Genomic DNA, 13715 nt, shown 5'->3' with positions numbered 1-13715 from the left:
ATAAAGAAAGAACAATGTTAATGCTAGTGATACTTTTCACTTTCACATTAAAAACAAAAGCAATAACAAATCCAACAAAATGCATCAGATCATGCAACGGAACAACAGTAAACTACCCTTTCGGATTCTCCGAAAATTGCGAGTTTCGACTGAATTGTACGTCCAACGGTAGAATGGAGTTCCAAGGTTTTGATATTATGAATATAACATGGAACTCCATTGTACTAAGTATCTCTCCAAATTGCAGCCGTCCGATCAACCAAATACATCATCTTTACGGAAGAAATTATGCTTTAACTGCGCAAAATAGAAATTTGGATCCTTCATGGGTCGAGTTTCAAGCAGTTCAAGTTGGTTGGTGGCTTACCGGCACGTGCCGGTGTCATCAATATGCGTATTGTAGTCATGTTGGAACTTCTGGGTTCCGGTGTCGGTGTCGTCCGGGTTTCACCGGTGATGGGTTCATCGACGGAGAAGGTTGTCGTAAAATTCGTAACGGTTAGTACCTGCCCCTGCTTTTTTTTTTTTTTTTTTTTTTTTTTTTTGCGTGTGCGTATTTTTTCATGGAAATGTAATTTGCACAGTATTGCACACGACCCTGAGTCAATGAGTCAACGGTATAGTAGGTAATGATTTTTTTTAATTTATTTATTTATTTATTTTTTTTTTCATGAGATATGTTTGGGTCAATGTTCATTGCGCAAGATCTTGAGCTGATGAGTCAATGCGTCGATGGTGCACTATGCTTTAATTTACAGAGGTTTCTTCAGTTAAATGTTGTTATATTTAAGGTTTATAGTATTTTGTAATACCTCTATATCTTATAATTTATAATAAGGGGTTTTATTTGTAAGACATAATACATAATTTTGTTACAAATAAGAAACAGAGTTTTTTTTTTAAAAAAAAAAAAATAATTAAATCTTTACTTTTAAACTGTGGGAAGTTAAAAGTATCCCTTCTTTTTTAATTACTTAATTAATGTAGTTATTAAATGGATTCAGAGGATAACAATGTTGGAAGTTTTTAATTTTCCCTAAAAGGACAACCGTGAAAGTTATGGGAGAAATTGTAGGGTTTTCATGTGTTTAATGAACATAATTGAAAGATATATTTTTGGAGTAATTGAGACTCTCAATTTGAGTGTTGCTCTGAGAATTAAGGTTGCTCAATTATTAAGGTTGCATCATTCTCATGTCTTTTATAAATTTTCAATATTTGTAAATAGATAGATATTCAAAAGTTTTGACTAGTACACTAGCGAACTTACGTTGTAACCAAGGTCATGTGGATTAGTCATCCCTCAATCTTTCAAGTTTAGTCTAATTTGTTTCTGTTTGCAAGAATTTTATCTAGATTTTAATTTTCTTGTACAGTTGTTAAATATGCAGTAACAAATTTTGAAGATAACAAGATTGGTAGAGCGTATCCCGGTGATGAGCTTCATAGCCTTATTCGTTTGTCAAGTTCCAAAGGCAACCAATGTAAGTGCAGGGGTCGAGGACTTCTTCTTGTGGATGTGATTATTCCCTTTGTTGTGGGCTTTGGGTTAATGTCTTTGATATTGTTATTTACTTATTTCAAAGTTTATAGCGGTAGGGAAAACGATAAGTTGTCTCAAGTTTATAGTAGGAGGAAAAAAAAAAAGTTGTCTCAAGAATTGTCTTTGAACTTAAAATCACCCTTATTGAAAGTATCTTATAATATGCTTTTGAAAGCAACAAATGGATTTTCGAATGAAAATTTATTGGGTGTAGGTCATTTTGGTTCCGTTTATAAGGGATTCCTTGATCTGGACAAAATTAAAATGGTTGTCGCCGTTAAAATCATTAGCCTTGATCTGAAAGGAGCGACCAAGAGCTTCATGGCAGAATGTAATGCATTAAGAATGACTCGTCACAGGAACCTTCTTAAGGTTGTTACTGCATGCTCGAGTGTGGACTTTAATGGTAATGATTTCAAGGCAATGGTTTATGAGTTCATGCCAAATGGCAATCTTCAACAGTGGATTCATGGGAAAACCCTAAGCCTCATTCAAAGAGTAAATATTGCAATTGATGTAGCATGTGCACTTGATTATTTGCACAACTATTGTGACATTATTCCTATAATTCATTGCGACCTTAAACCAAACAACATTTTGCTCGACAATGATATGGTTGCTCATGTTGGGGACTTTGGCTTAGCAAGATTTCATTTACATGCGCGTGCAAGTTATAGTAGTTCACTTACAGTGAAAGGGACTCCAGGATATGTCGCTCCAGGTAATTTCACAATTTTATTTGTTTTCTTGAAATAAGAAGTTATTTTCGTATATTTTACCTATAAACAAGCCCGGTCCTTACCCTGTGCAGCTTGTGCGGCCTAACAAGGCCCAAGTTCAATTGGGCCTCAAATGGAAAAGTGTATAAATAATATATACTGCATTAGATAAAAATGCATGCTAACTTTAGCTTTAGCCTAGTGGTTTAGTGAATTCAAGCTTGTTGCAGGAATTCAGTGGTTCAATTCCCACTTACAACCTTTTTCTTTTTTTTTTTTTTTTTTGAATAAAGGAATTCCCATAACAGCATTAGTATTCACTATTTTTGGTAAAACGTAATCTATCTATGCCTATTGAATTTCCACAACCATTAATGCATTTCTTTATGTTATAGTAAATGGCTAAACCTTTACAACATCTATAAATTTGTTTTTTAAAGGGCGTGGAAAAATAACGATTTATTAATTGTATTAAAATAAGCCAGAGTAGAGAAAATTCATGTACCAATTTTTACATTCTATTCTTGCACAGGGCGCCAAAAAGGTTGGGATGGCCCTGCCTATAAATATCCAATTTCCTCACCTCTGAAATGTCTAGTTTTGAACATAGTATAGCCTAGGAAGTATGGTATCAAATGAAGGTGACAATTATAGTTTCTGACATTGTTATTTTCTCTCTTTCTAATTTTTAATAAATGTATATCTTTTCTCAGCTTTGATAAGCTCTTTTTTTGGACAGAGTATGGCATGGGAAGCATGGTTTCTAAGGAAGGTGATGTTTACAGCTATGGCATTGTGTTGTTAGAGTTAATGACTTCCAAAAATCCCACTGATAGGATTTTCAAAAATGGTTTAGACCTGCATAATTATGCTAAATCAGCAACATTGCCTAATCAATTGATAAACATCATTGACCCAAGGGTCTTAGATGATGGTGCTGATGCAAGTGAAGGAAATGAAAGCGAACTTTTGGTAGAAAATGAAAGAAAAATGAAGTGCATAATGTCTGTGGTTGAAATTGGAGTGAAATGCTCAGTACAGTTACCACAAGATCGAATGAGGATCGAAGATGCCATCGAAGAGTTACAAGTAACAAGGGATTATCTGCTTAAAGAACTACATATCATACGTGCAAGGCATATTAGGTACATCCTATTTACATTAAGAATTAATTGTCTAGTATCACTATATACCTTCCTTCACTAATATTTTAACCTCTTTCAGGGATATTGCTGGTTAAACATGATACATGACTAATCTGAGACATAGGCAGAAAATTGATTTTGGGTAATTAAGTTTTTTTGTTTAACTGTCAATCTATTACTACGTATAATATATCAAAGGCAAAATGCATGTATAATATTGAAGATCATGTTGTACATAATACAGAGTATGTATTATTTTTTTATTATCGAAAAAAATAAACTTTGATATAGTAATTGATCTTCCAGGTCCAGCACTAGCAGTATCAAGCATGAACTATCCAGCCTAAGCCACCCAGATTATTGCTGTATTATCCATCCAAGACAACAAGATCTGAAGATCATGTGAAAGATTGTTCATAGTTGCTAGTTTAATTTTCTTTTTTTGAAGTGAGTGAATTCTCTACTTTGTACTAGATGCATAAATTGGATAAAAAAATTCTAGAGTAAATAATTTGAAGTATCTATCTTAGAATTTACATATTATTTTTCCTTATTCATAATAGAAAAATAGATACCGAGTAAGATCCAAATATTTACGTACATCTACTGGTTGTTCAGCGTTTCAAAATTAATATGCTCATTATGCCCAAGCAATTTTTATATACTCGTTTTCAATTTTCAAATGAGCTTTTTACAATAAAAATTCTAGTATAGTCACTCTCACAATGACCATCACTATACTTAATTTTCATTGGCTGATTTTAGATTTATTTTTTTAGCTTGGTCAAACATTCATTAAGGGTATTTAAGGTATTTTCCTTTTTTTATTTCATTTTCTTATTTTCCATAATTCAATTAGTTATTTTCTGAAATTCTTATTTTAATTTCGAAATTATTTTATCTAATTATAATTTTAATAAAATCCAAAATTCTAATTAAATATAACAATTAAAAATCGAAAATTTTGTTCTTCGAACTTCATCGATGTTCATCGTTGTTCTTCGTAGTTCTTCAAAAAAATTTAATCAAATAATGAAATCAACCGCGAATTTATGTTCCATGTACCTTAATTTCAATCGCGCATCAATGGAAATCGAAAAATAGGCTAGATTTATACAGCCATTGCGCAATTTTCTAGTTCACATAATCGGTTTCTATCATCTTCTCGCAAGGGATTCTTAATCTTTGAATTATAGGTTTTAATTGTACAAAGTCAAGCATCGAATGCGAAAATAGCGATTTTATGCATAAGAAATAAAAAATTTTAAGTTTTTCGGTAATATATATATGTTAGTCATGAAAATCTGAGAAGAAACGGTATCACATTTTTTCACAACCTTCTTTGATCCGCGAAGATCGAAATATAAAACTTGTTTGTGATTAAGGTATTGACCAAAATATAAATATGACATAGCCTTAACTGAATTTTATTAATTTTATAAAGATAATGACCATACACTATATTGGACATTTCCAATTAGCATAACAGAATTTAGTTCGATGGAAATTTACAATACGATGAACCTGGACAATGATTTGAATTAATCAATTATTTGAAATTATGGAATCGATATCTTTTAAGTTTAGAAATTGCATTTTAATATTGGAAATCACTTATTCTAATTAGGATTTTTTCCTAATTTTCTATCTTTTTAAATTTTAAATAGATTATATATTGGAAATCAGAATAGGATGTTTCCCTAATTTATTATCTTTAAAAGTTAAATGATTTCTATCTTTTAAATTTTAAAAATATTTTACAAACAACAAAGTTAGGGTTTTTTGCTTCACATGCTTATCATCCTCGCATACTCTTTTCAACCGAATTTGTTTCACAGTTTGCACAATTACCTTCCGAATAGGTAATGACATAAGTATTAGCAGGATAAAACCGGATATAAGTATATGTAAAAGCTTAGTCAATTAATTTTTTAAACTAATCGCTTTAGTATATTTAATACTGCTTGAATTTCCAAACTAAATTTAAAATTTTTTAAATGACCGCCCTTATTTTTCGCTAGTCAGTTGCAAACCGTGAAACAAATTCGGTTATAAAGGATATGCGAGGATGATAAAGATGTGAAGCAAAAAACCCTAACGCCGTTGTTTGTAAAGATTTTTTAAAAGATAAAAATCATTTAAATTTTAGAGATAATAAATTAGGAAAATATCCTATGTAGAATAACTAATTACCAATATTTAATCTATTCAAAATTTAAAAAGATAGAAATTTAGGAAAAGATCATAATTAGAATAAGTGATTTCCAATATTAAAATGCAATTTCTAAACTTAAAATATATTGATTCCATAATTTTTGTTTATTGATTAGTTCGAATCAATGTCTGGGTTCATCGTATTATAAATTCCCATCGAAGTAAATTCTGTTATAATAATTGGAAATGTCCAATGTTACGTTTGGTCATTATCTGTTTACAATTATTAAAATTCAATTAAGGCTATGTCATATTTTTAATTTGGGTCAATACCTTAATCACAAACAGTGTTTATAATTCGATCTTCGATTTTCAAACAAAGTTGTGAGAAAAAATGTGTTACAGTTTCTTCTCAGATTTTCATGAGGAACATATATTACCTCAAAACTTAAAATTTTTTTATTTCTTATACCTTAAATCGCTATTTTCGAATCCGATGCTTGACTTTGTACAATTAAAATATGTTATTCAAAGATTAAGAACCCACCCACAGGATGAAAGAAACGGATTATATGTACCATAAAGTTGCGCAATGGCTGTATAAATCTGGCCTATTTTTTCGGTCTCCATTGATGCGCGATTGAAATTAAGGTACATTGAACATAAAATCGTGATTGATTTCATTATTTGATGAAAAATTTGGAAGAACTAGGAAGAACATTGATGAACATCGATGAACGACGAAGAACAAATTTTCGATTTTTATTTTTTTTTAAATCTTAATTTTAGATTTTATTAAAATTAGATTTAGATAAAATTAATTCGAAAATTAAAATAATATTTTCAGAAATTCATTAATTGAATTATGGAAAATAAGAAAATGAATTAAAAAAAGAAAATACCTTGAATACCCTTAAATAAAGTTTGACCAATCTAAAAAAATAAATCTAAAATCAGCCAATGAGATTTAAGTATACCTATAGTCATATCTAAGATGACCATAGTAGAAACATCCTTTTTACAAGGTATGATACTCACTTAAAACTTGGTAAGCTATTGTACAATTGAAAGAATGATTATATATTTATTTAGCTAGAGTTAAAATGATTCAACATTGAATGTAAAAACAGTGCTCTGGTTGCTGGTCTTGGTTTGATTTTATATCGATAAGAAAAAAAGGAAGGTGAAATTTTACAATTACAGCATTGTGTTGTTAGAGATGATAATGGCAAAATATCCCATTTATATAGAATGTTCGTCGGAGAATTAAACCTACAAAATTAAAAATTAAAGTATGCAAAATTAGCATTATTGACTATTTTGGCAAAAAATGAGCTAACTGGGCCTTGAAGGGGTGCCTGAGAACCTCGAATTTGGGCCTTGAATGGACCTGCAAAATGAACCTCGAGTTTAAATATATTTTTATCTTCCAAAAATTATTTATAATATTTTTGAAATTCTGAAAATATATATATATATATATATATATATATATATATATATATATATATAATAATAATTAAAAAATAATTTTTTAATTAAAAATAAATCGAAAAACAAATAAACTCAGCTGTCCATTTTAAAAAATTGTAATAGTCAAAAGTCGACTACATCATAATCAGCACATCTGGTGTGTCACACCGTGTGACTACTTAAAGTAACCCCTATAACAATGATTAAGTAATCCCTATAATACCGACCGAGTAACCCCTATAATACTGAACAATGCAAGTTACCCCTTTAACACTGACCAAGTAACCTCCATTACACTAGCGAAGTAACCCTTATAGTGGCTGGTTACACGGTGTGACCAGCCACATATAAGACTTTGTGCATTATAATTGATAAAAACCAAAAAATAAAAAAAAAATTAAAAAAAAAAATAATTTCCTACTTTCCTAGTAGTTTCATTGAATAATAGCAGGAATGCATGCAGCCATGCATACCGCGTTCAATGGAGTGGAAGACTTGGAAGTATATAGAGTACGTTGACGGTAGTACATGACTCGTTTTTTCTTTGTCTGCTGACCCCGATAAATGAGTTGATGACTTTCTATCAATAATAATGCTGTTCTTTGTGTCTACCTCCTTAGCTACGGTAGTACCTAGTACGGGTCTACGGGGTACTTTTTCTTAATCTACATCAAGTTAATACAATCCTTAACATATGTAGTTAAATTGGGCAAAAAGATTATTTGTAGACGGATGAAATTAATATTATGGAATTTCTTTTTCAAGACAAAGTAAACCATTCATTAATTGACACATACATTATCTATATAATTTGAGAAAAGTAAAGATGTACTGACGTAGTATGTATTCTAGGTTTCCAAAACCCAAATCATAACATCTCTATGATTCTCCAAAATGAAAACTAAAATTATAGTTATGAAAATACAAATCGCACATAATCAACATTTATTAAAAAGATGGGAAAATTTTGAAATGCAATATCACTAAATTTCTGTTCTATTCACTTTAATTTACTACTAAAAAAATATTTTTATTAAAATTAAATAATTTTTTTTTACTTAATTTAAATTAGGAAATTTTAGAAAATAACACCTGAAAAAAACACAAATTTTGATTATAACACCACAACAACAAAAAAAAAAAAAAAAAAAAAAAAAAAAAAAAAAAAAAAAACCTTTATAACACCACAAAAAAAAACCAAAAATTTTGGTTTCACCACCACATACTAACGCCATCCAAAAAACCGTTAGCGGGCCCCACATAGTATACATGTCAGTTATATATTGGGTTAATTAAAAAAAACAAAAAAAATGAAAAACCCTAAAATCCTAATTTAGCCACCGTATGCACCACCGGCGTCGGTTCCTCCCACCCACCGCCTCTGTTGGTTCCCCCCCCCCCCCATTGATCACCCACGACCGACGCACCACCCTAACCCTTAAATACCGTACCCACCTCAGCCTCAGCCCCGATTTAATTCGATTTTTGGGTTAGGGTTCAGGTGAGCTGAGGGCAGTTTTAGGGTTAGTGTGGGTTGGGTTTCACAACGATTCTGGGTAGGGGAGAGAATTTCGGCGACGATGATGGTGTGGGAGAGGATTTCGGCGATGTGGGTGGTATTTGGGTTGAGTGGGAGAGGATTTTGGCGGCGACGGGGGTGGTTTTTGGGTTGGTGTGGGAAGGCTTTCGACGACGTGGGTGGTTTTCGCGGGGGGATTCGGCAGTGTGGGAAGGTTTTCGGTGACATGAGTGGTTTTGGTGGGGGGAGATGGGTGCCGGCGACCTGGATTATGGTGTTGGTGGCCGAGACAAGGCGGCGCCGGTGATGGGGCTAGCTGGGTTAGGGACTTTCTTTTTTTTTAATTATTTTTTTCTTTTTTTTATTAATTCATTTTTTAATTATATAAACCTATAGGCTATTGACACGTATCAAATTATGGCCCCACTAACGGATTCCATCCAAGAATCCGTTAAGTGGTTGTGAAACCAAAATTTTTTGGTTTTTTTTTGTGGTGTTATAATAAAAGTTTTTTTCAGGTGTTATTTTCTAAAATTTCCTTTAAATTATTTTATTGCACTTAAAATTACTTTTACTGAATATAAAAAAATTGATAGTTTTTGGTGTTTAGAGAGCCACAAGGGCGGTTGATGAGACTGGGAGGGAAAGGCTAACCACTTGAGCTATCCCTGACTCTCCTAAAAAATTGATAGTCAATGTTATATACTTTGTATATTGACATCAGATCGTAAAGTGACAATACAAATTATTATGATGTCCAAAAAAAAAAAAAACCTAGAAATATTATCAGATTTATCACTAAATGTCTTGATAACAACTTTTTTTTTAGTAATAAAATAGATATAGTTAGTGTAGGATTTATTATTTTTTTTTAATTAAAAGGGTGGTAAATTTAGTCTGACACAGTCTTAAATACAGTGGTCTAGTCGGGCTGATGATGCCACGACCCCATTTTCAAAAAAAAGAAATTTTTTTTAAAAAAGAGGTTTAATTTTCGTTAGCGTATAAAGATACCGTAAAACGTTTAAATACATTACATAAAAAATATATATCACAAAGTTAAGAGATGGTTTACTGGTTGTTGGGCCTTAAATAAGGCTTAATTGTACTTTGATTATCGAGGATCACATAACTTACAATTGGGGGTTCACCAAACATCCTTTTTTTTTTTGATAATTTTCTCAATATGCAACCAACTTATAAAAACTACTCTTTTACCATATAAGAATAATTGTCTTGTCCATAACAAAAATATATACTCGTATTAAGCAATTTGCCCCCCCCCCCCCAAATAATAAATCCTGGCTCCGCCACTGTCTTAAGCTAACAGAGTTTGTGCACAGTTGTTGCCTTGTTGGCATAAAAAGGATGGATACCGTGCTCAATGGAGTTAATAAGTAATTTAAATGAACAATGTAGTGAGACTTCAATAATCACGGGTCTTCATTGCTCCATAAGATGAGGTACCTTAGTTACCCTCTTCGAAGGTAGTCTCTTGAGTCTTGACTACGATAGACCACACGTTTGAACATTCTATATTTCTATTCTTTACCGCGTCTTGGTACTACAACTTATGTGCTTATATAAGTGCACATTGATACGCATACTACGATACCAATAAGCCTATTCTACTTCTTGAAATAATTCATATATATCAAACTTAGTTATGAATCTCATTTTTTCCTCTCTAGTCATTTTGTTTATCCATTTCTCAAACCTATTTTACACCGTCTTGCCTACAAATAATGTAGACCGTGTTGCCCTCTTAGCAATTAAGTCCGAAATTAGTGAGGACCCTCGAGGGGTTTTGAGCTCTTGGAATAACTCCCTCCCTCACTGTCAATGGTCGGGTGTTACTTGTGGTGTTAAGCATCCACAACGAGTCGTTGAATTAGATCTTGAAAACAACGGTTTGGTGGGCCAAATTAAAAAAAAGTTAATAAGTTAAACAATTAAAAGTGAAGTACATTAAGGGCCAAATTGGTTAATAATCAACCACAATTATCATGCTTAAAATTATTCGGTAATCAATCATAGTATCGTCCAGTATGATACTGAATTAGTAAAAATCAACCATAATTATCTATTTAGTTGAGAATGCACACTAAAGATGGGATTATTAGACAATAAATTAAAACTAAATAATTAACAGCAAACCGCCAAAGCTGAAATCGTTAAAATAAAGTTTTCTTATTTTATGTTGTACTAGTTATGGAGCCCCCGCGCGCGCGATGCGCGCGCTTCGTATGGTGAATCGGAAAAATTTAGTTTGGCGCTTAATGTTAATGTGTAATTAATTTGTTGTATCTTGACATAGTGTTTGTTGCATTTTATAAATACAATGTTATCTGATAGAGTATAAAACATATTCCTGGGCCTCAACCATCAGCTTAAGCTTTTGGTTGAGATGGTCCACTAACATGGTATCGGAGCCATCGTGACACAAAGGTCACGGGTTCGAATCTTATCCGCCCCTCCTTCAAAGTGGAATTAATTCGCACCAGGTATGGGTGGACCTGTGTTGCATCCACATTTCAAGCCCAAAGGGCCTTTCATGTGAGGGGGAGTGATAGAGTATAAAACATATTCCTGGGCCTCAACCATCAGCTTAAGCTTTTGGTTGAGATGGTCCACTAACATGGTATCGGAGCCATCGTGACACAAAGGTCACGGGTTCGAATCTCATCCACCCCCCACTTTCAAGTGGAATATTAAGCGCAGGGTATATGAGGAGGGCCCATGCTGCATCCACACTTCTAGCCCAACGGGCTCTCGTGTGAGGGGGCGTGATAGAGTATAAAACATATTCCTGGGCCTCAACCATCAGTTTAAGCTTTTGGTTGAGATGGTCCACTAACATTATCATTATATATAGATTAATAAAGTTGTACTTGTTTATGTATCAATAATTTATAACGTGTAGTATAATAATTGTGTATTCTTGTCAATTCATAATGTAGCAATAATTTTTCAATGTGTATGTTAATTATATAAATAGTGATGTTGCATTGTTGTATCAAATTAAGGAAAGATGATTCTATACTCTTGAATTGTAAGTTGATTTGGGCTTAGTCTTGCTTTATTTTAAATTTAAACATGTTCATGTATTTGCATGTTCTTAAGCAAGTACTTCAATGAAAATTAGCCAGCCGTGAGATAGTATCGGTTCAATTCGGGCAAAATTTAGTTTGTATCGGTCAAATCGGCTAAAATCTCGGCGTTTTGAAAACCACCGCATCAAATAAACCATCTTCGGCTCAGGTGAGCTTTGGTTTGGGGAACATTCTTCGGCTTGGATGAGCCTCGGTTCGGATGAATCACCTTCGACTCGGATGAATCACCTTCGGCTCGGATGAACCACCTTCGGCTCGAACGAGGTTCAGCTCGGATGAACCACATTCGGCTCAAGTTATAGTCGACAATGGTCAGGAGTTTGGTAAGGAGCTTGAACTTGGCAAAGTTTGCAAAGGGATGAGCTTTGGCTCTCAACATGGTACGTCCATAACACCTTCGGCTCTTGCTAAAACACCTTCGGCTCACCCATAACACCATCAGCCTAGGCTGAATTACCTTCAGTCTGGCTGAAAAACCTTTGGCTTGCCCAAAACACCTTTGGCCTAGGCTGAAACTCTTTCAGATAGTCCTCCGTGTCTTCCCGTCAACGTCCTGCAAAATCAGTTCTCACTCCCTTTAACAGACGATGGAGAAACAAAGCATCAATGGCGGAAAACTACCGGCACTGGGAAAAAAGCTACCAAAAGAGAGAGTATTCGGAGCAAACACTGTTCAGTTATTAGAAGATGAAGCAAATCAGCTAATTAAATTGTTGTATTTTCACACAGTATTTGTTGTATCTACAAATATAATGTTATTGTTATATATGGATTAGTAATGTCGTTGTTGTTTATGTAGTAAGAAATTATAACGTGAAAAAAAATTATGGGTCGTTCTATTTTATGTGAATGGATTGGTTTTTTTTTTTTTTTTTTTGTTATACCAAATTAATAAAAGATGATTTATATTTGCAATTATGAATTGTTTTAGTTGGATCTGATCAATGTGCATTTAAACTTAGGTTAAATTGTGTTTTTTGTATGGTCGATGCTCCAAATTTTCTCTTTCTCTATCTTATCCTCTTTCCTTCATAACCCATATTTCTATCTCTCCTATTTAATCTAACTTTATTTCTCCCGACCTTTATCCCTTCTTCTACCCCCCCCCCCCTTATCTCCTTTGAACTGGTATCTTTATCTTTCAGCTTGCCCTATCTCTTAGCCCCTCTTTGTGTCTCTCTTCAAACTCTTCGCTTTCCTAGTTCCCTTTCTCTCTCTCTATGATTATCTCTATTTTGGCCCTTGTTTTTCTACCTACTTTTCTCTTTCCCTTCTTCTCCCCTTCTTCCCTCCTCTATCTTAAGTAACCCCAGACCGACTAATCCTGGACTGAGTAATTCTTCAAGTAAACCCTGAATAAACCCTCAAGTAACCACTGACCGAGTAACCCCTGACCAAAATCTTTAGGTAACCCTGACCAAATTACTCAAGTAACCCCTGACCGAACTCCTTAAATAACCCCTTACCTAGTAACTCGAGTAACCCTTACCAAGTAACTCAAGTAACCCATAACCGATTAACTCCTCGAGTAACCCTTGATCGAGTAATTCGAGTAACCACTGATCGAGTAATCCCTCAAGTAACCTTAACCGAGTGAACCTCTCGAACAACTCCTATCTGAACCCCAAAAGTAATCCTTGATCGAGTAATTTGAGTAACCTTTGACTGTATAACTCGGATAACCCCTATCAAAATTACTCGGGTAACCCTTGCCACACGATGTGGCTTGCTATACCAAAAAGTTGTTGTTTGATTATATATGTTGTGACAAAATCAAGTTCAAACAAGTGAGAAAAGATAAAACAATAATCGAAAATTATAGGTCGCACTTACTCCCTCTCTTCCTCTCCCTCGAGCCTCCTCTTTTGTTCTTTATTGTTATATCATATACTCTTTCTCTATCCTTTTCACTCAGTCATATTCCCTATTAATCACTCTCTTTATTTATCTTCCAACCCCCTTGCATTTCTCCTGTCCTTATATATAATTTTTAGCCTCTTTCTATCTCATCCTCTTTCCTTCATAACCAATATTTTTATCTCCCCCATT

The 13715-nt window shown here is 33.3% G+C and overlaps 1 protein-coding gene across 2 annotated transcripts; it reads left to right on the top strand.

Annotated features, from left to right (window-relative positions):
- LOC145602634 (putative receptor-like protein kinase At3g47110) lies at window positions 1-3960 on the top strand. Of its 2 annotated transcripts, none has more exons than XM_081658806.1 (5): window positions 1-498; window positions 1392-2264; window positions 3002-3407; window positions 3487-3549; window positions 3714-3960. In XM_081658806.1, the coding sequence occupies exons 1-4, from the start codon at window positions 15-17 to the stop codon at window positions 3500-3502; spliced, it is 1779 nt and encodes a 592-aa protein (XP_081514932.1). In that variant the 5' UTR covers window positions 1-14; the 3' UTR covers window positions 3503-3549; window positions 3714-3960. The 2 variants fall into 2 exon arrangements, with proteins under 2 accessions (XP_081514932.1, XP_081514931.1); XM_081658805.1 differs by having other exon boundaries at window positions 1377-2264.
- Window positions 3961-13715: the final 9755 nt, after the last annotated feature.

Source organism: Chenopodium album, chromosome 21 (genome assembly GCF_948465745.1).
Source record: "Chenopodium album chromosome 21, dcCheAlbu1.1, whole genome shotgun sequence".
NCBI lineage: Eukaryota > Viridiplantae > Streptophyta > Magnoliopsida > Caryophyllales > Amaranthaceae > Chenopodium > Chenopodium album.
This window is presented reverse-complemented; position numbering and strand designations above follow the sequence as displayed.